Source organism: Castor canadensis, chromosome 2 (assembly GCF_047511655.1).
Source record: "Castor canadensis chromosome 2, mCasCan1.hap1v2, whole genome shotgun sequence".
Lineage (NCBI taxonomy): Eukaryota > Metazoa > Chordata > Mammalia > Rodentia > Castoridae > Castor > Castor canadensis.
In genome coordinates this window covers 156,904,768-156,923,834 of record NC_133387.1, presented here as the reverse complement: position 1 = coordinate 156,923,834, position 19,067 = coordinate 156,904,768, and the positions used below count along the sequence as shown (strand labels likewise).

Genomic DNA, 19,067 nt, shown 5'->3' with positions numbered 1-19,067 from the left:
GACTCTTGGTGAATGAGATTTTCTCTAACACATTCAAAAAGTGTTTTTATCAGAATATTTTATTTTAAGAGTTAACACTTTTTTTAAAAAGTACAAACAAAAATTACTTCCCTGAGTGTAAAGAATTCTACAATAAAAAGTTACAAAATTAAGCAATTAGAGGTACATAATTCTCCACATTCGATTGTACTCTTATTACAAACGTTAAAAATCTCATGTATTTTGGGACATCAACTTTCAAAAACCAAAACAGCTAATTATGCACCTGTGATATTACCAGGCTGATCTGTCTTTATCAAATTCCAGGGCAATCTTTAAAGCAGTGCTATTGAGGCCAACGGACTGCATGTTACATATGATAGAAACAATTATTCCTCTTGGGGGAACCTTGCTGGCTATGGCCTCTGTGTCCAGTTCTTCTGGAAGGATCAGCAGGACACTACTGGCACCCACTGCGCCCCCGGTGTGTGAGGCGTAATGGCGCTGCTTCCTGCAGGAGCCATACATTTGCTTCTTCTCTACGACACCCCAAGCCATGGCATACTTGCCTTCTTTATCCCAAGACATCTCTGTGTTAGGGACTGGGGTCCAAATCATCACCATTGTTTCCGGTTTGAGATATCCGGGTAAAAGATTTTCATTTGAGTTCTTAAACAGCCCAACTTGGTAACCATACAGCATGGCATTCCCAAATTTCAGAAGGTCACCCACTGTGGACAGGAATCCTCCACCAGCCCACTTATAGGAGTTATCCACGTAAGGCGTGTTGACAAGACGTTTCTTTTTATTGTAAACATAAAACCTAAAATGAAATAGGAATGGCCATTACAAATTTAGTAGTCTGTTATTGACTTCACACATGAGAACGAACAGGAAAATGTATGCGTGAGGCAGATGGTGCTCAGTGTAGGGATCACACAGGGAACCACACACTAAGCACCAGTTTCCAGTATGACACAGGTCCGAATGACACACAAATAATCTAGGTTCTTTGAGAACTAAATCATATAAAGTGTTTTTTTGTTTTCTATTGGTATGGCTTTCCCATACTGAGTGTATCAAACTTCTAAAACACACAAACATGTACTGATTAATATTATACAATACACTTATCCTGTGCATGTGAAGTAACACCATTTGGTACCCTTGCTCTTAATGTTGAGTCATGTGACACAAGTGAACTTCAGAACCAGAAGTAGCACATTGAGATATTTAGAAACAAGGTCATTTGTTTTTTTTTTTTTTTTTCTTTTATTATTTATATGTGCATACAAGGCTTGGTTCATTTCTCCCCCCTGCCCCCACCCCCTCCCTTACCACCCACTCCACCCCCTCCCGCTCCCCCCCTCAATACCCAGCAGAAACTATTTTGCCCTTATCTCTAATTTTGTTGTAGAGAGAGTATAAGCAATAATAGGAAGGAACAAGGGGTTTTGCTGGTTGAGATAAGGATAGCTATACAGGGCATTGACTCACATTGATTTCCTGTGTGTGGGTGTTACCTTCTAGGTTAATTCTTTTTGATCTAACCTTTTCTCTAGTTCCTGGTCCCCTTTTCCTATTGGCCTCAGTTGCTTTAAGGTATCTGCTTTAGTTTCTCTGCGTTAAGGGCAACAAATGCTAGCTAGTTTTTTAGGTGTCTTACCTATCCTCACCCCTCCCTTGTGTGCTCTCGCTTTTATCATGTGCTCATAGTCCAATCCCCTGAAACAAGGTCATTTGAAAGATTAGACTTCTTGGAATGAAATACCATAAAAATGTCATGTGTAATCAATGCGACACGGTACTGTCTTGATGTTGTAGGAAGGCTGGATTGAACAAACCTAGGTTTGAATTCCAACTCCTACCCTTACTACTATGTTTATTTTATTTGATTAACAAACATTTCTACAGTTCTTACATGTGCCAGGCATTTAACAAGTATGTACATATGAGTTAATTTATTCTTATAGCACTTTTAGGAGGTAAGTATTATAAATGGCTATTTCACAGATGATAAGGTCACACGGCCTGAGAGTGGCAGCGCTGGATTCAAGCCCAGGCAGTCTGCCAACTGTCCCTCTGTTTCCATCTTCTTTGTAACAAAGTAGGATTAAAATACCTACTTTTCAGGGTTTGGAATAATGTACAAAACACTTTGCATATATCTAATAGGTACTTAATAAATAAATGGCACTTGCTATTTATTCAAGCATTTACCAATTATTTTGGCAGTACTGGGGTTTGAACTCAGGGCCTCATGCTTGTTAGGCAGGTGCTCTACCACTTGAGCCACTCTGCCAGCTCACAAGTATTTAACAATTATTGATGGAGCACTTACAATGTGGCAGGTATTGCTTTGGTGCTGGGATAGAGTTGAGAGATGAAATGCCTTTCCTCTTGGGGTTCCTATTCTAGTGTGAACAGGCAATACCATAAGCATTAGGCAAATGAGATAAAGTCACAAAATAACCTAACAAGAAATTAAATTTCCCTCAGGTGCAGTCTTTCTTTCAAGATTCCTAATAAAATGGTGATCTGCAGCTCCATTTCAGCTCCGTGATTCCTAAGCGCTGTCTGGCCTGAACCTTGCTATCACTTTAAACTGCTGTACTTCTAACAGCTCAAACTCAGAAATTTCTTCCTGTCACTATGATTTCCAATGCAGGTCTCCAGTGGAATCCGCTTTCTGCACTTACTGTGACATCCATTACCTCTTCCCTGTATTCTCAGGTCTTTTAGTTGCTACCGATTTTTCCTTTTTCTGTTTGAGCCTTAACTATACCATCAAACATTTCGACTGTTTCAGCTGTGGCCTCACTAGCTCCTTTGGGTGCCTCTTTCTTCTGACCATACCCCACACCAATCCATCAATCCTGAACAAACCTAGGAACCCCTCTCTTTCCTTGGCTCTCTATCTACCGAGAAAGGCTGCAGAAGTCCATATAACAAGGCCCTCCATTGCTGTTATTAAATCCTTGTTCTCTGTTATTCCCTGGTACATTCTTCGTTTGTTTTTGGGGTTTGAACTCAGGGCCTCACACTTGCTAGGCAGTGCTCTACTGCTTGAGCCACACCTCTGGCCCTGAAAGCACTGGTTATTTTCAAGATAGGGTCTTGCTTTATGCCCAGGCCTGGACCATGAGAGGTATGAACCACCATGCCCAGCCATTGGTTGAGACAGGGGTCTCACAAATGTTTTGCTCAGACTGGCCTCCAACCACAATCCTCCCTGATCTCTGCCTCTCAAATAGCTAGGATTATAGGCATGAGCCATGGTGCCCAGCTTCCTGGGTTGCATTCTTTATAATAGCTATTCTCAATCTCTTCCACTCTCAATTCTCTGTCCATCTTGGTCTTAGTTAAGAAATCACTATTAATTTTTTTTTTACTGAGAAGACTGAGGCCATCCAAAGTGAACTACAAAGTCTTGTCTTTATCTCAAAGTCTATTTCCACCATCACCCATTCTCTTTCTCTCCACTTAAGACTTTTTTATTGTTTTAAAAATGAATTCTACTATCTGCAACTTTTGTTTCTTCGGACAGGGTCTCACCATGTAGCCCAGGCTGGCCTGAACCCAAGATCCTTATGCCTCAGCCTCCTAAATGCTGGGATTACAGATGTGTACCACCATGCCTGGCACCTTTGATTGCCTTGTTTTGCTTCTAAAACCTTGCTCTACCAATTGTACTTCTTGGCTTCTCTCCTTGAAGCCCACTGCCTAGACAGAAGACAGAGATTACATCTCCCCATTCAAAACCCTCCAGTGGTTACCACTGCAGTGGAATAAAGTCCAGACTTCTAGGCCTACAGCATAATCAGTGTTCCTCAACAGCAGTATTACTAACTCCTTAGGGAAGTTTTTGGAGACATTATTTTAGCTGTCCCAATTATTATAGGGCTCTTGTTTGCTTTTTTTTTCTTTTTTTCCTTTTTTAATAGTACTGTAGCTTGAACTCAGGGCATACACCTTGAATCACTCTAACAGCCCTTTTTTTGATACAGTCTTATGAATATTTGTCTGGGCTGGCTTTAAACCGTGATTCTCCTGATCTCTGCTTCCTGAGTAGCTAGGATTACAGGCATGAGCTACTGGTGCCTGGCTATTACAGGGATCTTTCTGACAGTGGGATCTTTCTGACAGTTAGTGGACCTAGCCCTAAGTTCCTAAATTCACTGTGATGTATGGAAAATGCCCAGGCTATGATGTATTCTTCCATATCCTGCAAGAGCTTCAACACCCCACCGGATTTTCATGTATGTAAAAAATGTGCTTACAATTAGCTGAGCCAAGAACTCTTGGGGACTTTTATAAAAATGCAAATTCTGCTCCAGTAGGTCCGGGGAGTGACTTACAATTCTGTATTTCTAACAAGCTCCCACATGATGCCCTTCCTGTTGGCCCCTGGACCACCATTTGAGTGACAGGATGCAGGATGACTAGCAAGATGGGTGTGAGGAAGCCCAGCACTAGTGAGCTCGGGTATTGTTGAGATGGGAGCTCACGGAGGCCAGCAGAGCTACACAGTTCACTTTTGCTGAAGTAGAGACCTCGAGAGGGTAACACTAAAGGGACAAGGGACAGATCACAAAGGACTTTCTGTGCTATGCTAAGAACTCTGACTCCTTCTCTATCTTAGTTCACAAAATGCTCAAGTATCCTCCAAAGGGAAAAATAACCTTGTTGCAGCTTCAATCTACCAGCGTCTCCTTTCTCTCCAGCAGCAGCTGAACTACATGAAACAGTTCACACCTGCTCTTTCCATCTGCTCATCCTCTCCCTCTTTCTTGGGCTCCTAAAAATCTGGTGTCTCTTCCCCATAACCACTCCACAGCTCTACTTCCCTGCACGCAGTCCTCATCTGATTGCCCCTGTAGTACTGTTGACGAACACTTCCCACACTCCTCCTGGGCCATTCTGCTCTCTGAGAGCTCTAGGATCACACCACCCTGGTCTCCAGCTACCAGCAGGTCAAGTTCTTCAGGTCCTCTCTTTTGCAGAGTTAGCTACAAGTCTGCATCAGTACCACAAACTCTGACCCAAGCTGACAACTGGATTTCCTACTAGCATTAAGTAATTCTCTAATTTGGTTTGGAAGAATGACAGAACCCATGTTTATCAGTATCACCTATGGGCTTCCTCCTCCCAAATTACACCCTCCCTTCCAAATGCATAATTTTGGAGGAGCTGTGGGATTATATGACTTGAAAATTTCCCCCAACTTTTTCTTTCAAGGTTCTAACATGTCCCCTAAAAGTCCAAGTCATAATACTGGGTAAAGCAGGACTAGCAGTCGGGGAGTGGGGGTAGGGGTTACAGGCACATGTCTGAAGGTTTTTAAAAGTCTACACAGGATGTTAATATGCTCTTCTGAGAACCAACAACTTGATATGTGGTCTTCTCATGTCTCAAAATTCACATCTAAAACTGAGTTGATCTCTTCCAAACCTTCTAGTTCTTTATAGTTCCCCTCCCTTCCTCCTTCCTTCCATTTGCTAGGCAGGCACTCTACCACTTGAGCCACACCTCCAGCCCTCTTCTCTCTTTTAAAACCCTCATTATAAAACCTTACAGGCTCTCTTACCCTCAACTTTCACGTGCAATAAAATGTTAAATCCTATGTATTTAGCCTCTGCTTTGTGTCTTGCCCTTCTCCTTTCTTTCCTTTCCTATGGCACCCCCATACTTTAGGCTCCCAATTCTTTCTGCCTCAACTCTGATTACACTTGTAATGTCAGCCAATCAAGTAAAATTAAATCTAAAAGAAGGCACATAGTAGAAGTACATTTTCTCACTGAAATACACAGTTCTTAGAGTAATTTTAACCTTGTAAGCCAGAATTACCAATATTTTAAGTTAATAATCAGCTTTGCATAACTTCTTTTTAACAGTAAAGCATTTCAAGCCACTTATACCGAGGTTGAAAATTAGGACTTCTCAATTATTCCTCCTTTAAAGTACTGAGAATTCTAGACTTTAATCTAGAAATCTAAACTTTAAATAGGCAGGTTCTAGACTCAGTTTCTTTGGATAGAGAACAAATTAGCTTTTTTGAAAGTAATTTTGTTCAATTGGATGATAAACTTTACTCTTTCAAATTCCCAGGTTTTTTTTTTTTTACCCTGAAAAAAAACAAAAACAGAAACAGAAATGTACAAATTCTTGAGTAAGTTACTAGAACATTGTATAGGAACAACTGATGGGAGTGATGTCAGTCAGATGACAGCCTCTACCTATTTATTTAGTAATCTCTAGATTTTGCACAAGAACATTATATAACCACAGTAATCTGTATCTACAAACTTAGAAATTCAAAATACTTTCATTTAAAAAATATTTCTTAAATGTGTCTTTAGAATTAATGATGTACCACTTTGTTTTATTAGTATGAGAACTTTAAAAACAACAGAACTTAAAGTGTACATTGTAAGGGTTTAGGGATGTAGCTCATTGGTGCAGCATTTGCCAAGCACCCACAAGGACCTGGGTTTAATCCCCAACACCATAAAAAATGAAATGGCACAACATAAAATGCACAGTAGAAAACAAACCCCACTTTAGCATTTAGCACTAACATTTAAACTTAACCTACTACGAGTCTGTCTGTCATCTAAAGGCATAAAAAAGAATTTGGGCCAGGCGCTGGTGGCTCACACCTGTAATCTTAGCTAACTAGGTGGCAGAGATCAGGAGAATTGCAGTTCGAAACCAGCCCAGGTAAATAGTTCACGAGACCCTATCTTAAAAAAACCCATCACAAAAAAAGGCTGGTGGAGTGGCTGAAGGTGTAGGCCCTGAGTTCAAGCCCCAGTACTGCAGAAAAAAAACCCAGCTGGTAACAGGAACAATGCTTAGTTGTAGAAGACACCAGAAAATAAACAGAAAGTTAAGCCATATCTGTACTATCAAAATATAGCAAATACTGCAGAAAACATTCATTTACTTGTTTTTTAGTCCATCAAATTATATACCCAGAGTGTTGTTCTTTTTTTTTTTTTGCAGTGCTATGAATTGTACTTAGGGTCTTACATGTGGTAGGCAAGAGCTCTACCACTGAGCAACACCTCTCACCCCAAACTAGAGATTTCTGTTGAAAGCACAGGGCCAAGTGCAGAAAATATTAGCAAGGGCTAATAAACCAGTGAATTGACTGAGGCGTCCCTATCAACAAACTTGAGTATCTTTCAGTGACAAGAACACTCACTCTATTCCATTGTGGATGCTTACTTTAAGATTTCTTTAGTTTACTTGCTTATTTGGAGCATATTTCCCATACAGAATCAATAGTTATTTGTAGGGCCCTTGTTCCAACTCTTCCATTTAGGAAAACCTCAATTTTAATCAGGACGACAATGTACCCAGCTAAATATGAATTTCATTGTTTTCCCTTACAGTGGAGTATGGCCTTGTGGCTGAAATTCTGGCCAAAGAATTTTTTTTTGTGGGACTGGGACTTGAATTCAGGGCTTTGTGCTCATAAAGCAGGTGCTCTACCATTTGAGACATACCTCCAGTCCATTTTACTCTGGTTATTTTGGAGATGGAAGCAGGGGGGTGCAGGCTGGCCTTGAACTGTGATCCTCCTGATCTCAGCTTCCCAAGTGGCTATGATTACAGGTGTGAGCCACTCATGCCCAGTTGGCCAAAGAAATTTAAAAACTATTTGAGGTGAGTTTCTGGGGTAAATACTTTAAACAGGTGATGAACCTCAGGTAGCAATATTTAGTATTTATTGATTGATTGGTTGATTGAGACGTGGTCTCACTGACTATGTAGCCCAGGCCAGCTGGAATTCATGGCTTCCAAGTGCTTGGATTACAGGAGTGAGCCACTGTGCTCAGCCTTGAGCATCACTATTTTAAGCCCATATACATACACACAGAGATGTGATTAAAAATAAAGAAAAAGGATATTAACTCTAGGGATATAATAACTCAAAAAAGCTATGGACAGGATATTATCAACAATCTTATGATTATACCCAAGAAGAAAGCAGACTATCAAAGCTGGAAACATCTCATTTTGTACAGGTTACTATCCTAAGCAAATGAATAGAAACACATGTGCTTACTAAGTTTTACCTTAAAGATTTGGGTGTATATAACTTTGAAAAGATCGACTTTATTCCCTCACCTCCCATAAAAAACCCCAAAAACTAGTATCTACAAACTCCTTTAAAAATCATTGTGACAAAAAGGTCCAAATAAACACTGTCTATATCAAATAAAAACAAAACAAGTGCACAGAACACTTTCTTAAGCAATGAGATTGCCTTCTTTTAGTTTATTTCAACAGAGCATTTGAACTAAAAGTTTCAGCTACCACTTTAGAACCACTGGGTCCTATCAACTCCAAACAAACCAACCTCTGTGCTGACAGGAACCTTCAGCATGGAAACCCATTGCTGTTTTGTTTTGTTTTGTTTTTTTCCTAGTGGTAATGGGGTTTGAACTCAGGGTCTCACACTTGCTAGGCAGGTGCTCTACCACTTGAGCCACTCCCTCAGTCCTTTTTTTGTGATGGGTTTTTTTTTGAGAAAGGGTCTTTCAAACTATTTGCCTGGGCTGGCTTCAAACCTTGATCCTCCTGATCTCTGCCTCCTAAGTAGCTAGGATTACAGGAGTGAGCCACCAGTGTCCGCCTCCATTGCCATTTTTTAAAGAATAAGAGCTAACATGAAATTAACTGAGCCACCACACTTTGATTGCTAGCAAGTTACTTATCAGGAAGCAGCCAATGATAACTGCCCAACGACAGACTGTATATTCAGAGTCTTCATCTTCAGATTAGGATTGAGGCTCAATCAGCACACAAGATGTTCTTTTCCCCCTTATATAAATAAGGACTGGATGCTCATTTTCAAGTGGCTAGATCTACATTAAAGTAAACGCATGCATCTTTGCCATCTTTGCTAGACAGTCTCTAAAGATTCAGCTGACAGTGTCTTGCATCTGCACCTGTCCTTTTTCTCATGTTTCTCTGTAGAATATAATGTTTGACCTAAAAATAACTCTCAGATAGCACTACAGTAAGCACAAAGAGAATCGGAAATGGCCAAGAACCACAAGCCTCATTAAAAAATTAAAATTCACTGCTTGTTGCTAACCTAATTTCTTCTGGGTCCCAAAAAAATCTCTTTCCGGCCATAGACTGATTTGCGACGCAGATTTAATCCTTTCAAATAAGCCAGTAATTTAAAATGACAATGTAGCTAAATGCAACGGAAGGTTGAACAAAATGAATGTGGAGACAGGCTTAAAAGCCTTCAACCTTTCTGTTTCTTGAGAAAGTACCATGGAGGCATTTGGACAGCATGTAATAATGGACATAAACAGGGTGAAATTAACAGTTGGTTTGCTAAACGTGGTACCTACATTTAGAAAGAAATCAAAGAAATAAGAATTCAAATAATAAAACAGAAAACAACCACAACCGTGGTTAGTAAATTAGCTGCCAAGCTCTCAAACAGGCTGCTTTTGCAAATTAACTAGCAAAAATTATGATAAAATTTTAGTTGCATTTTTTCACTGAATAATTTACAAACTTTTTTTTAAAACCTAACCCACAGTAAGGAGTATATTCCTCAGTCTGACCAAGCGAATACACAAACACCCCTTCCCGGTAAGAAGCAGAAGGTTTATGCGATAATACAGTGGAGTGGGTGGCTGGCTGGCCACAGAATCCCTCCCTTGCTCCCCCTGCAGCAAGACACATGGCCGCTCAGCTAGACAGTACATTTGGAGCCACCCTGGCTAAGGTTTTTGCCAACAGGAGAGCAGAAGTGAAGTGTGGCACTTGTAAGTCTGAACCTTATTGCCCTGGGTTTATGCTGCCCCCACTCTGGGATACCAGTGAACTGTGGCCCAGCTTCTGCTGTGGACAGAGGAAAACAAGATGGAAGCAGCTGGGTCCTAAGGCTTGTGTGGAGCAGCACTGTCTGCCAGTCTGAACCTTGAGATTTGTATGAGAGAAGGAAATCTTTATTTTCTTCAGGTCACTGGATTTTGTGGTCTTTCTGCTATAGTAATCTAGCCTTTACCCTAAAATTTTATGTTTACCTGTGCTACTGCACGTACTTCATTATTTTCTATTCTGCTTTTTCGTATTAAAAAGAGAAATGATACTTAAACTACTAAACCAATTTTCCAATTCAGTAACTGTAGCCATAACCTAGTTTGAAAACTGCTATACTACAAAGAAAAAGAGTGAAAAGGAAAAAAAAAATCAGAAAAGGACGTACTTAGCAAACTGAATAATTCTAACCATAATAATCAAGAGAGGATCAAACTGGCTATTTCATGAACTTGACTCACCTTCCTATCATTTGACATAACTGTCCCCTTGTTAGTATTCTTTCTGAATTAAAACCTCCAAACAAGAGCTGGACATGGTGGTTCACACTTATAATCCCAGCACCGGGGATACTGAGGCAGAAGCAGGAAGATCCTTTCTTTTTTTCATGTATGTCTGTGGTACTGGGGTTTGAACTCAGGACCTACACTTGAGCCACTCCACCGGCCCTTTTTTGTGATGAGTTTGTTCGAGATAGGGTCTTGCAAACTATTTGCCTGGTCTGGCTTCAAACCTCAATCCTCCTGATCTCTGCCCCCTGAGTAGCTAGGATTACAGGTGTGAGCCCCAGCGCCTGGGTAGGCAGGAGGATCTTGAGTTTGAGGCCAGCCTGGGTAGTTAGTGGGGTCTGGCTCAAGTGAAGAGTGCTTGCCTATAAGGGGCAAGGCCTGAGTTCAGTGGTTCAATCCTCACTATCACACACACACACACACACACACACACACACACACACACACACAAACACACTAGAAAACAAAGAAACTATGGCTTAAAGATTTTAAATCTTAATCTTTATAACTAAAAGGTGCCTAATTAGAAAACAATTCTTTAAACTCAGATACATTTTAGTGTTTAATTATTTTAGTTAGATAGCACTTACTTTTAGAATATACCAAAACTCTTAATGACTTTTATTAGTGACAAGTAGCAGAGGTCTACATAATCCGAATCAGAAGAGCACGTTAATGTTCATTATTAATATGTACAAAATCAAACACAAAACCCTCCTTAAAAATATATGCTGGAAGGAGGCAGATATCAGGAGGATAGAAGTTGGGGGCTAGTCTGGGAAAAAGTTCTTGAGACCCCATTTCAACCAGCTACACAGAAAGCCTAAATAGGAAGATTGGAGTCCTGGAGAGCCCGGGCATAAATATGAGATCCTATTAGAAAAATAACTAAAGCAAAAAGGGCTGGTGGTGTGACTCAAGTGCAAGGCCCTGAGTTCAAACCTCAGTTATCCTCCCCCCACAAAAAAATCATACACACACACACACACACACACACACACACGGCAGGGTAGCACATGCCTACAATTCCAGCACTTGGGAGGCTGAGGCAGTACAATCTCAAGTTTGAGGTCAGTCTGGGTTACACAAGAACTTGTCTCAAAAATTGAAAACTAAAACTAAAAATATATACCGCTAGGTAAGCAAACTAATAACCACTTACCCTTACAAATAGTTTTCTTTTAGTATTTTTATATGCTTAATATTTCAAAAGCAAGGTATTAAAACAGTAGAGATGGCAGATAATAGCTTCAATAATAATCCATGAACACATACATGTATGAAGAAATAAATATGTAAACAAGGAGGAAGGGAAAGTACTTTCTGAGAATGACAATTAATACTGTAGAATGAATGATGGACTTGAAAATCCATTACTGTAAAAACTCATCCTCATGAATCATCAACGGATGGTAAAACACTAGAAAGTTTGGTGAGAAACAGGATTTTTACACAGGTATCTCCCCAAAATACACCTGTTAATAACAAAGAGAAAAATAGTAACTTTGTGGTAGAGAAAGCTGACAGGCACTGCCTCAACTAAGCCATTAAAATGCCATCACCAATAATGGAATACACTGACATCATGTGACTTTGGAGTGACATGGCAGCTAAGTGCAATGTAGGGTCCTGGGCTGCTCCTGGGGTAAGAATTCTTTTTTTCTATAAAGGATGTTGGAACAATTGGCAAAATTGGAGAAAAGTCTAGATTTGACTAAACCATTGTGTAAAAGTCAACTTCTTGAATGTTCTCATTTAAGAAGACACACATTTAAGTATTTGTAGGTAATGGGTATCATGAGTGCAACTTATTCCAAAGGTTCAGAAAAACAAATAACATGCAAATGTGGAATAATCTTAACATTTGGGGAATCTGGGTAAAGGGTACATGTGAATTCTTTGCACTATTCTTGCAAAACAATTAAAAATAGGACTGAGATGTTTCAAGCATGAAGTCCTGAGTTCAAACTGGAGTCCCACAAATCCATAAATAAGTAATAAAATAATAAATGGTAAACAAAACATGAACTATAAATAAGAAAGAAGGTGAGCATGATAAGTGCAATTTTGGTTTAATTATTCATGTGTTTAAATTATTATTGCTATATTTCACTTAAGCATTTTGGAGTACTTTGCAAGCACATTTTATTTCTCTCACTTTATACATAGAAAGCTCAGACATATAGAAAAGCTCTAAACGTGGCCAGTTGATGTTAGAATGGAGACAAGGAAAATGTGACTTTTCAATTGACAGCACAGCATTTGGACGTGGTATAGCTAGACACACCAGAGGCATTTGCTTGTTTACCTTGCTCTATTGTAAATCACTGGCTCATTTTCTTCCTGCACAGTTGTCAGCATGTCCAAGTCATGGAATATTTTCTGCATATAGTCCAAATATTTACATCCTGAAGCTCTTTCTACTATGGCTGCCAGCAGGGTATAGCCAAAAGTTGAATACAAAAACTGACTACCTTGAGACATCATTGCAAAGGGGGAAAGAGAGAAAATGTTTAATTATTATTCAAAAAATATGTAAACTATTTCCCACTGAAAACAGGCATACCTTTCACATGGAACATTTTACTTCAACATTTAGAAAAGATCATAGATGACATATCACCAAATTGAGTTAGCTTTGTAATGGCCCACTCATTCCCTCTCCCTCACATAGGGCCACCTCCTGAATACCAGAATAAAATGATGATCAATACGTGTGTACCCAACATTTCACAGTAATCTGCTCCCATGTCTGATAATGAAACAAGCAAATAAATCCCACCTGGAAACCAAATAGAAAAGGGAAGGAAAGTAAATTTGATTTCTTGATCAACTGTCTTGCTTGCAACACATCTAACTATCCACTGTTTAAGGTGTAAATGGTGCACACATTCTTATTTTTTAACAGAATATATGTAGGCACAAAAAATTTGTTTCAAATACATATTTTAATACAAAGATATATACACACATATGTGTTTTCAAATATATAACTTTGTATCACTTTGTATCCTGAAAACTTAAAAGATTTTATGATCCATTCTAAAAATAGGTGGAAATCTTATTTTTAAAGACAAAATCCATAATCACATTTTCTTTGCCCTTATTAATTATATCTATATAGTATCTATTCACAGTAAAAAACAACTTTTAGAATGAAAATGGAATAAAAGTACATAAAACTTGGTAAATTTAAAGATATTAAGTAGTTTCAATAGACATCATATAAAAATGTGTATAAAAACAAAGATAACACCAGGCATAGTGGTGTACAGCTGTAAACCCAGTACTCAGGAGGCTGAGGTAGGAGAATCAAGAGTTTGAGGCCCATCTGGGCTACATAAAGAGACACTGTCTCAAAAATAATTTTTTTTTTAAAAAAGGATGAAAAAAACAAAGATAATTATTTTTATATATTAGCTTTTTGGGAAATAAAATTAAGTCGATGAACACTAGCTTCTTGAAGGAAGGAAGGAAGGCGCAAAATAAGTGATTAATAATTGAAAATAAGTGAGCTGGCAGCTCACTTATGCTAGGTATTTGGGAGGCAAAGATGAGAAGGATCTCAGTTCAAGGCCAGCTTAGGCAAATAATTCATGAGACCCTATCTCGAAAATACCCAATACAAAAAGAGTTGGCAGAGTGGCTCAAGTGGTAGAACACCTGCCCAGCAAGCATGAGGCCCTGAGTTCAAACCCTAGTACGGCCAACAAAAAATTCTAACTAAATATGAAAACATTAACAATACTTTACCCTTTCCACTTCGGTCTAGGTTTTATTTAAAGACTATTATTCCAACATTCTCCATATTTTTCATGAATATTTTGTACTGAGAATCCTCTGAGTGGGCAGCCTTCCATGAGACTAAATTTAACACCTCCCTGCCTGCCAGCCAGGGCTGACTGTAGATGAAATGCTGGCACTCTTTGCCTGTGGTCCTAGTCACTGACCTCTTGATGGCACTCAGGATGGCATCATTTGGAATTCCTGAAAATTAAAACTTCAATAATAATGACTTTCTTAAGAGAAGTAGTTAACACTCACCAGGTTTAAAGAACAAAGGATCGTTTTTAAATAATCTAAGGGATTCAATTGAATTTTCAAACTTCTCTTTCAAATACAATTCACCTTGTTCAAAATCATTTTTTTTCTTGCCGGGTTTTGAATTCCGGCATTTTGCTTCATTGTCCTGTTCAGTTTTAGCTTTCACAAAGTCATTCTTTTCATGACTTTTGCCTCCTTTCTCCTTCAGCTCCTTTTCTGGGTCAGACGCCATTGCCTCTTTCATCATCTTCAAGGCTTTATAAGCTTTCTCTTCTTTCACCTTTTTCATGTCCTTTTCATAATGACGAATTCCACTTAAGTGGGAAATTAGTAATCTTGTTGTAACAGAAACCTAATTGCAAAAACATGAAAACTCAATTATTACGTTAAACTGTAATAACAAGTCCATAGCCTTGGATGAATGCCTCAGTAATAGTATGCATTTTTAATTGCTGCTGGAGAAATGTCAGGTACAGATCCTTCCCCTCAAATTTCACAAAAATACCTACAAGATTACCATCTGGATTAAAAAAATACTTAATCTACTAACAACAACTTCAATCAAAGCCAAGAATTCGATGAAACATTTTAAATGTAAATGCCAATACAATTTACACGCCATTAGTAAAATGAACTGTGAATTTCACTACCTTTTCCCCTTCGTATTCTTTTTCTGGGAATTCGGGAACATAGTGTTGCACCGGAACATCGAGATCCAGTTTCCCTGCTTCCCACAGCTTGGCAAGGGCAACCATGGTGAGGCTTTTGCTGATGCTGGCAATCCTCATAACGGTCTCTGGCTTGCATGGGACACGGTTCTCCACATCCGCAAACCCTAAACCTTTGGGAGAAATGAAGCAAAAAGTCTCTATCCTTAGGTTCCTGGTCAAACAAGTCTTCAAAAACTGAAATACTACCATCTTAAAACATGCTGTGTATGTATCCAAAGGAAAAGATGCCTTTTATAAGTTACTTAAAACTAGACATTAAGAATGAGAATCTTAGCAACACTGACCATGGTAAGCCTAATGATCTAACCTTATAACTGAACTCTGGACTTTTTCCTGTGTGTAATAATTTTCCATCTGATTCAGACAGTAATTTTTCTTAAATTATTTTAACAATTGGGCTATTCCATATTTTAAATAAATGACTGTGTTCTTTAAAGAAAACATCATTCTTCACATTGTATTCATTCTTGGTTTTTAAGTGAGTTTCCACTGAATTCCTTAAAATAGCCACTCAATAAAGGATGTCCTGCAGACAAAGTCCAACTAACCATCAATTTAATTCAGCTGCCAGCCAGAAGAAAAACAGTGTTCTACTGATTTTTTAAAAGCTCCTTCTAGAAAACATTGTTTCCATCTTCTGTCTAGGGTGAAAATGTGGAATGAGTTCTAACAGATATAAAGAAAGGAGTGCAATATAAGTGTTTTTATTTTCATTTATTTAAACATTTATTTTTGTTTGTTTTTTGAGATAGGGTCTAGCTATGTAGCCCAGGCTGGCCTGGAACTTGCTACATAGCCCTGGCTGACCTCAATTCTTGATCATCCTGCCTCAGCCTCCCAGGCGCTGGGATTACAGATGTGACCCACCATACCCAGCTCTCAATGTCTGTTTTTAAACTATAAATATATATTATGGTAAATATATTTGGCACTACTGGGATTTGAACTCACAGCCTCATGCCTGATAGGCAAGTGCTATACCTCTTGAATAATTTCTCCAGTACTATGACAAAACATATTTTATAAAAATAAAGTCCTCATACACGATTACACAACTTTTCATAAATTAGGTATGTTGATTAGGTTACAGACTTGGGGGAAGAATAATATTTCAAAATCCCACTGCTTTTGTGAACTTCTAAAACTACTATCTTTAAATAATATCTGAAACTTCATTTACTAAAAGTAGGATTCCTAAAAACCTGGGGTGATCAACTAGACCAATTTGTATGCAATAGATAAGTTATAAAATGATGCTTTGATAAAAGTAGCATAAAGTGAATAGAAACACCTCTCCCAAAGATCCTAGCTTTTTGCACACCCACAGTGGGCATACATTGAGACACCCCTTTGAATGTCAACTTAAATATTAATAACAAAAACCAGGACTGTAAAATAGTCACAGTGTGCCTATTTACTTTTATAATAAAAAAGTAAATTCATATTTTGTATAGGAAATATTGGTAGGCTATCAGATTTATTATTCAAAAATAAACCACATTAATAAAATGTACTGAATGTCTATGTGGCAGAAAAACAAAACAAAACAGTTAACACCACTGCCTGGGAAAAAGAATAATAAAGTATATTGTAAACTCATAAAGGACCAGAGACAGTACAACACATATATACATGGAAGTGCCATAATAAAACTCCCTATATAGTTATCTTAAACAAACCAAAAATGCCTTTTTTCAAAAATGGAGAACAGGAAGGTAACACAGGTCCTGTCTCAGGTTGGTACCAGTGGTGGTGGTGGTGGGGGGGAGCGGGGAAGATATAAGGAAAGGGTGTAGGAGAGTGAATGTGGTAGAAATATTCTGTACATGAAAATGGAGAAATGAGATGCTGAAACTATTCCAGGAATGGGGGAAAGGGGATAAAGGAGAATGATGGAGAGGGTAAATTTAAGATATATTGTAAGCACTTCTATAAGTTTTGCAATGTACCCCCGTACAACAGTAATATGATAATATAAAAAAATTAGAAAGGGACCAGGGACAGTAATATACCTAGTACTTAGTACAGTGCCTTTTACAAAAAAAGGGAATCAGAACTGGGGGTGTGGCTCAAGCGGTAGAGTACCCACCTAGCAAGTGCAAGACCTTGACTTCAAAACTCAGTACCGCCCCCAAAAAACCCAAAAACACAAAAACAAAAACAGAAAAAAGGGAATCAATAATTTGTTGACTGGATTAAAAAACCAAAAATACTGAAATTCGATCTACAAATATGCAATAACGAATATGTTATGGATTGTTCTACATACAATGTTCAATATAGCCAGTCTTAAGGAAAAAAACTGGGGAAACAAACCATTTTTAAGACTCCCAATTTATTTATGAGACACATTTCATTAATTAGTTTTGGTGCTGGGGATTGAATCCAGGCTTCGTAGATGCTAAGCATGGGTTCTACCACTGAGCTACACTCGCAGCCTTATTAATCACATTATAAATCTTGCTGTGAAATAAAAAAAACCCAACCGATTATTTTTATTATTATTTGGCAGTATTGGGATTTGAGCTCAGGGTCTTGTGCGTGGTAGGCGGGTGCTCTACTGCTTGAGCCACGCCCCCAGTTCAACGCCGTCATTAGTCTGCAGGTATGCTGGGTCTACACTATGAATCACTTTATGAAAAGCAATAGCAAACGGCTCACGGATTCACTCCAACCAGTAGAACGTCATTTTATTCCCCCAACTGGCACAAGACAAACCACTAAATCACATTTCCGAGCCCACCTTCTGACCAGACTTCTTTTCCATCTACGGACACTCCAACTACTATGCCCGGTGCGCCAACCTCATCCTAAGGGCAAAAGGGAAAAGAACAGACCACTCAAGACTGGCGGAATAACCTCGCACACCATCACAGGCTTTCAGGTGGGCATCCCCGCCCCCGCTCCAGACCCCGCCCACAAGGCTCAGTCCCGCCCACTTGGCGCAGGCTCCGCCCCGCGGGAAACCGCGAGAGGTGCGCCCAGTCCGCACGCCCACGGGGTAGGAGCAGAGACAGGGGCAGGGACAGGAGCAGGGGCGGTCTCCCCGCGGGCTGGGGCGGTCTCCCCGCCGGCTGGGGCGGTCTCCCCGCGGGCTGGGGCCTCAGCCCCGACTCAGGCAACCCCAAGAGCGTGTGACAGTGGCCCGGCGGTCGGGAAACGGGAAGTCTTTCTCGGAAGCCGGCAGCCGGCGCCCCACCGCCCGGGGTGGGGTCCGTTTAGCCCTGGGAGATCACCACCGAGGGGCTGGGGAAGGGATCGGGCGCGGGGTCCCCTCCGTCGTCTCCGCACCTTGATCCTATGCAGCAGGTCACGGCTGCTGTCGATGGCCCTGGCGAAGCACTTGGCGGGGGACGGTGCCGGGGTCTGCGGAGCCCGCAACGCGAGGGACGGCTCCTGTGGCGGCTCGGCCAGAGGCTGCGCCTCCGGGTCCGGGGTGTCCGGGAGCTGAGCGGGGGTGGCGCCCCTCAACCCGCCGGCCAGCTTCGCCCCGAGAGCCAGTCCCAGCCCCAGCCCCAGGCCCCCCGCCCAGCCGTAGCCGAGCGGTGGCAGCCCGGCCCGCCAGTGGGCCCCGCGTCGCCCGCAGCCCCAGACCCGGCCCCCGATGGTCGCGGTCTCCGCCGTCACAGCTGACAGTAGCCGGTACATGGCGTCTCTGGTCGCCCGCCGCCTCGGAGCTCGCGCAGGCCGGGCCCCGGCGGCGGGGAGGGGCGTGGGGGGCGGGGCCGCGCGCAGACCCGGGCAGTCGACGCCTGAGGCCGGAGCGCAGATCACATCGAGCCCCTCGGCCTTCCCTTCCCTCTGCCTGGTCCCCTTACTGGTACTGATATTTTCCCACCTTTCCTTCCCTCCCTCCCTCTTTCCTTCTTTCATTCCTCGCCCCTCAGATCAGTTGTCACCTCCTCACAAGTCTTCTTAGTCCCCATCCCTTGGAATTCTAGCCCACACC

At 40.6% G+C, this 19,067-nt stretch overlaps 1 protein-coding gene and 1 non-coding gene across 3 annotated transcripts; both read right to left on the bottom strand.

The window, feature by feature from the left end:
* Positions 1 to 41: 41 nt before the first annotated feature.
* Lactb (lactamase beta) lies at positions 42 to 18,826 on the bottom strand. Of its 2 annotated transcripts, XM_074066139.1 has the most exons (6): positions 18,410 to 18,824; positions 17,862 to 17,928; positions 15,038 to 15,228; positions 14,388 to 14,739; positions 12,652 to 12,817; positions 42 to 802 (listed from the first exon to the last, which is right to left on the bottom strand). In XM_074066139.1, exons 1-6 carry the CDS (start codon positions 18,764 to 18,766, stop codon positions 274 to 276), a joined length of 1,662 nt encoding a protein of 553 aa, XP_073922240.1. In that variant the 5' UTR covers positions 18,767 to 18,824; the 3' UTR covers positions 42 to 273. The 2 variants fall into 2 exon arrangements, with proteins under 2 accessions (XP_073922240.1, XP_073922241.1); XM_074066140.1 differs by lacking the exon at positions 12,652 to 12,817 and having other exon boundaries at positions 547 to 802; positions 18,410 to 18,826.
* Positions 2,209 to 2,281, bottom strand: Trnav-aac (transfer RNA valine (anticodon AAC)). The gene has a single exon. It is a non-coding gene; the product is annotated as a tRNA-Val (tRNA).
* Positions 18,827 to 19,067: the final 241 nt, after the last annotated feature.

Bases quoted from the DNA above. Each gene is read 5' to 3' on its own strand.
- Lactb (XM_074066139.1), bottom strand. From the start codon at position 18,766: ATGTACCGGCTACTGTCAGCTGTGACGGCGGAGACCGCGACCATCGGG. The intron at 17,929-18,409 runs GTGCGGAGACGA...TTTTGCCCTTAG, and splicing joins ACCTGCTGCATAGGATCAAG to GATGAGGTTGGCGCACCGGG. The intron at 15,229-17,861 runs GTGGGCTCGGAA...TTTCTCCCAAAG, and splicing joins AAAAGAAGTCTGGTCAGAAG to GTTTAGGGTTTGCGGATGTG.